This window comes from Grampus griseus (genome assembly GCF_964374135.1).
Source record: "Grampus griseus genome assembly, chromosome: 1".
NCBI classification, from domain to species: Eukaryota; Metazoa; Chordata; class Mammalia; order Artiodactyla; family Delphinidae; genus Grampus; species Grampus griseus.
In genome coordinates, this window is record NC_139017.1 from 170,826,092 (window position 1) to 170,830,992 (window position 4,901).

The 4,901-nt window shown below is 50.3% G+C and overlaps 1 protein-coding gene across 1 annotated transcript in view; it reads left to right on the forward strand.

Moving 5' to 3' along the window:
- The window catches only part of SPATA21 (spermatogenesis associated 21), a gene marked incomplete at its 5' end in the record, with an annotated part of 31,727 nt that extends 27,540 nt beyond the window's left edge, over positions 1–4,187 (forward strand). The window contains 4 exon segments of the mRNA XM_082674915.1: positions 2,407–2,582; positions 3,398–3,572; positions 4,089–4,110; positions 4,112–4,187. Of these exon segments, the coding sequence (XP_082531041.1) occupies positions 2,407–2,582; positions 3,398–3,572; positions 4,089–4,110; positions 4,112–4,147 (409 nt within the window). The 3' untranslated portion in view covers positions 4,148–4,187.
- Positions 4,188–4,901: the final 714 nt, after the last annotated feature.

Below are 4,901 nucleotides of genomic sequence, written 5' to 3' on the forward strand. Positions count from 1 at the left end.
GCTTTTTGGGGTTAGAAAGGCAGTAATTCAGCGACAGATATGGGAATGCCAGCCCTTGAAATTTTTGTCTTTTAAGCTATAGTGATCCAACCTAAACTGGTTGTCCTCTATGGCAGTTGCACTGCCATTGTGGGATCTCCCTTCACCATCTTCCTTTAACTTTTGTCTTTCTCCTGTGTTAGATTTCTTATTTTCTGTATGTATATCTTCCTTTTCTTTTTGGTTTATGCCCTCATTTTGGAAGAACATGCCCTCCAGTACCTTCCTGAGAAAGGATGAATGGGAGGCATGAGTTCTGAGATTTTGTATGTCTACAAAATTGTTTATTCTACCATCACACTTACTGAATAATTTAGCTAGGTACAGAATTCTAGATTAGTGTATTCATTAAGGAATAGACCCCAATGTACTACAGTTCAAACAATATAGTTTATTTCTCTCATATTGATGGCTTGGAGGAAGCAGGCAGGAAGGCAAGGTTGCTCAAGCACCCAGTTTCTTTCCCACTTATTCTTCCGCCATTCCCTAGGTCAATCCTAAGCCAATTTACCAGCAACACATCTAAATTCAAGCCCATAAGAAGGGGAAGGAGAGGAAGTAGAGAGCAAGCAATTTCCTTTAAAATGGCGACTGAGAAAGTTGCACACACTCTGCTCATGTCCTGTTGGCCCCTGTGGGGTGAAGTTATTTCCTAGTTCATCTTTTTACTCAGGATGCTGTCTTTTCAGGTTCTAATTCTACACAGGGGTCTAGATCCAATCTCCATTTGAGGGCTCTGGTATTCATTTTCTATTTTCTCTGTGTGAAGCTCATTAAAACCCAAAATTCCAGGCTTCAGGGATATGCAGAGGTCCTAGCAGAACCACCTGCTTAAGCCCTACGGGCTTCCTAACACTCTGAGTAGCATGCCTAGCCTTCATCACTGCCTACAAAGTCTCAGGTAGTCTGCCCCCCCCATCCTGCTGCCCATTTCTACCCCCTTCTCCCTCACACACAAGCTCTAGCACCTCTCTGTTCTTAGAGCTCACCAAGCTCTTTCACGCCTCCTGGCCTTTTCACAAGCCATTCCCTCTGCCTGAAAGAGGCTTCTTCCCGATATCCACTTAGCTTGGTTCCTCCCCTCATTTTGCTCAAATGCCACCACCTCGAGACTTTCACTGACTACTATGGACAAAATAGCTCATCACTACCTCCTACTCAGCTTTTACTTTCTCTCAGAACACCCATCACTCCCCACATGGTACCATAATTTATTTACTTGTTCATGGTCCGACTCTCCCACTAGATATGTGCCTAGGTGGTTGATTTAAAAAGTGATACCAGGGAGCAGACGTGAGGGAAGGGACATGAACACAGAAGGAGGAGGAGCCAATACAATGATGTGCTACTGAGTCAGCCATCCCCAGGATCTTCTGAGGAGACTATGAATGGTGGCTCAGAACCATCAGGGGAAGAGACAGGAGCCTGTATACCTCAGCTGCTGGTTCCTTTGTCAAGGGTGCCCCACACAGATGTTTAACTCCCCTGCACTTCTGGGGCGCATGTGTGTCAGAGAGGCTCTGGAGCAAGCAGCAAGAGGTAAGATCTGAGGTGAGACTGGGCCAGGTTGTCCCTGTGCAGAGCTGGTTGAGGCCCACGTAGAAGTGGTTGCTATGACAGTGGCTGGACTAAGAGGTGGGGCTGAGAGATGACACAAGGACCTTATATGAATATCTCCTGCACTGCTCTTTCCCAAGCATTTAGGTGAGTGGCCAGCATACAGTAAACACTCAATAAATATTTGAATGAATGAATGAATGGTGCTGCAGTCTAGTGGGGAAAAGGCAAGTAGTGATGAGTTAAGAGTATTAAGTGGGCTGTGATAGGGTTAAGTACAAGTTGTCAGGGGGCCTATAGTGGGAGCCTAACCCATCTATTGGAGGAGAGAGGACTTTCTGGAAGAGACAGCCTTTAAACTGCGATCTGGAAGATGAGGAGGAGTTAACTGCACAGCTGGCTTACAAAGCACTTGCACATCTAAGTAAAAATACCAGTGATAGAAATCATGGGCAACATTTACCAAGCTCTTTCCTTGAGTCAATTTGCTGAATGCTTAATGGGTCTTGTTATTTAATCTTTGTTTTTAACCCCATAAAAAACGCTGACTGATCTGCTTAGAGAAGTGACTTCCAATGACTGGCAGAGATAACCATTTCCCCCCACTTTATAGGGGTGACCGAGACCCAGAGCAGAGCAGTGACTCGCCCACAGTTACAGGAAGTTAATAGTTGAGCCAGGACTAAAACCCAGATCTCTTGTGGCCCTGCTCCTGAGCTGGCCAGACAGAACAGGGGCTCAGAAAGAGCGAGGGAGGAGGAGGGTGAATTAAACACGGCTGGGCTGAGCTGGGTGGCACTGCCTCCCCAGCTATTACCAGAAGAAGCTGAAGGAAGGCACCTGTAAGGCCCGAGAGATGGAACCGGCCATTGGCCGGCTGCAGTCCCAGAAGAAGCTTCCCTACAACCCGCAGCAGGCAGACTCCTTGGAAGTCCCAGAACGAAGAGCCCTCAGGATCCTGAGCCAGCGGAAGCAGCAGAACTATGGTGAGGGCCCTGGGTGCCACACAGCCAGGCCCAGGAGCTGAGACATGGTTTCCCACTTCGGGCTTAACTGTGTGCCATCAGCCAGCTGGCTGATAATCACCACCCATCTCCAGCCTTCCGCACACCCTTTCCCCTGAGCCTTAGCCCTGAGCACAGGTTGGTCCCAAGAGCCTGGACTGAGGAGGAAGAGTGCTTAGCAATCCCACCTCATCATTTATTGAGCACCCTCTGGGGTCACTCACTATGCTAAGCCCTTTGCAGACATGCTAGAATTTAATCCTCATAATCACATACTTACCCCACGTATTCACGATGAGAAAACTGAAGTTTAAACAACTTGCCCAAGGTCCCACAGCTAGCATGTGTCAGAAAGGGGAGATTATACCCAGGTCTGACTCTAAAACCTGTGCTCTTTCCTCTGGGCAAGGTTACCTTCCCATAATAGTAGACTTCTACTGTGTGCCAAGTGATGGGCTAGAAGCTTTCTAGAGTCTGTAGAGTGTGCCTATCAGACCCTGCCAGGACTCATCCCAAAGACATGTGCTCCTTTTTAAGCAGGTATTAGCCCTTACACTGTTCTCAGCATTTAGCTGAGTGCTTTGCATATATTATCCCTTTAATCCTCATCATCAACTCTGAGGCGGATACCACCATCAGCTCCAGCTTATGCAGAAGCTCAGAGAGGTTAAGTTACTTGCCCAAACCCACCCAGGTCGTTATGTGGCAAAGCTGGGATTTCACATGGGTCTGCCTGCCTCCCAGCACTGGACGTGCTCTGAAACATTCCCCTCTCCTGCCTCTTCCACCTTTGCCAGCTGCCAACCTGCAAAGCCCCTATGCCCAGGTGCCTTGCATCCCACTCTGCCCGAGGCTGGACAATACGGTCCGCCGGAAGCAGGGCAGCCACTACATGCTGGAGCTGTGTACCCCCACAAGCCTGGGCCCTGACACCCGTAGCCTCTTCTTCCAGACTGGATCTCAAGGAAGCAGGTGGGTACCCAGAGGGCAGGGACTGCAGCCCAGGCCCATCCACCTCCTTCCTTATGAAGTCCCTGGCCTAACCCAAGGGAAATCCATCCTTCCAAGAGATGCCTCAGAGACGGTTGTTCCAGGGAGGAAAAAGGGGAAAGGATGGAAGGGGGAAGAAACTAACCTTTGAGTGTCTGTGTCCCAGGTAGATTGTTCCTAAGTCATGGTACTTACGCCTTTCTGTGCCCGGGACTCGGTAGCACTACCTGCCTTTCTCATGCAGGGGGTTTAAGTCCTTTGCCTGAGTCTGATTCCATGTTAGGAGTAGTAGGAAACAGGCTTAGCAGCTGGGTGGAGGGAAGCTTCCCCTGCAGCAGTCCTCTTCCAGGCATCCTGGGATAAAAGAACACTGGACTTGGAATCAGGCCTCTGAGCCCGACTGCTGGCCCCATCACCTCCCTGGGAAGGACTCCTCTCCCCTTGGGTACATGGGGTGGTTCACTTCCTCCCACCCTTCTCTTCCACCTCTCTCCCTAGGGAACCCAGCTCTGACAGCCGAAAAGTGGCTCAGTTCTGTGCCGGCTCGAACCCACTGACCCTGCGGAGTCCTGACTCTGGGCAGCTTAGCAATCAGGGCCTGCAGACGGACGGGTCATCAGGCAGGGACTGCTGCTGGATTTTGCTTTTGTGGCCTGGTAAGCCAATAAACAACAAGAACCTCAGCCTCTGTGCCTGGTGCCAGGGAAGGCCCCAGGTTTTCACCCTTCCACTCGGCTCTCAGAGCGGAGGGCCTCAGTCTCCCTCAGGCTTCGGAGCCCCTGAAGCAAGACTCGCCTCAAAACACCGCCGAGGGTCAGGAGTCCTGCTAGAGGTGGCCCTGGGTTCAAAGTCTTGACCTCCTGTGCACTCTCAAAGCACAGAGCTGGGACTATTCTCAGATGGGTGCCTCCACGCCTTGGACTAGGAGTCCCATAAGGGCAGGAATTCTCTTTCCCACTTGCTTGAAGGGAATGGTGAACACAATGGAAGTACCTGGGAAAGACACTGGCCCCTAAAACGGACAGACCCTGTGGAAGGGCAGGAGGGGCCTCAGCCATGCTCTCACCAACAGAGGGCCAGGACCCAGGGGTGCCCTTCCCTTGGAGCCTAAGCATGTGGGTCCGTGGCCCCAATCCATACACCACCCCAGGCCTATTACTCAAAGCGAGAGCCCCTCCCTAGGACTGAGCAGAGATAGCTTCCCAGTGGTTAAACAAGCAGCCACAGCAAGAGGTTAGGAGGCCAGAAACTGAAATGAGGACAAGGTTCTGACAAGTTTAAAACATGTATTTAAAATACAATTTATAAAAT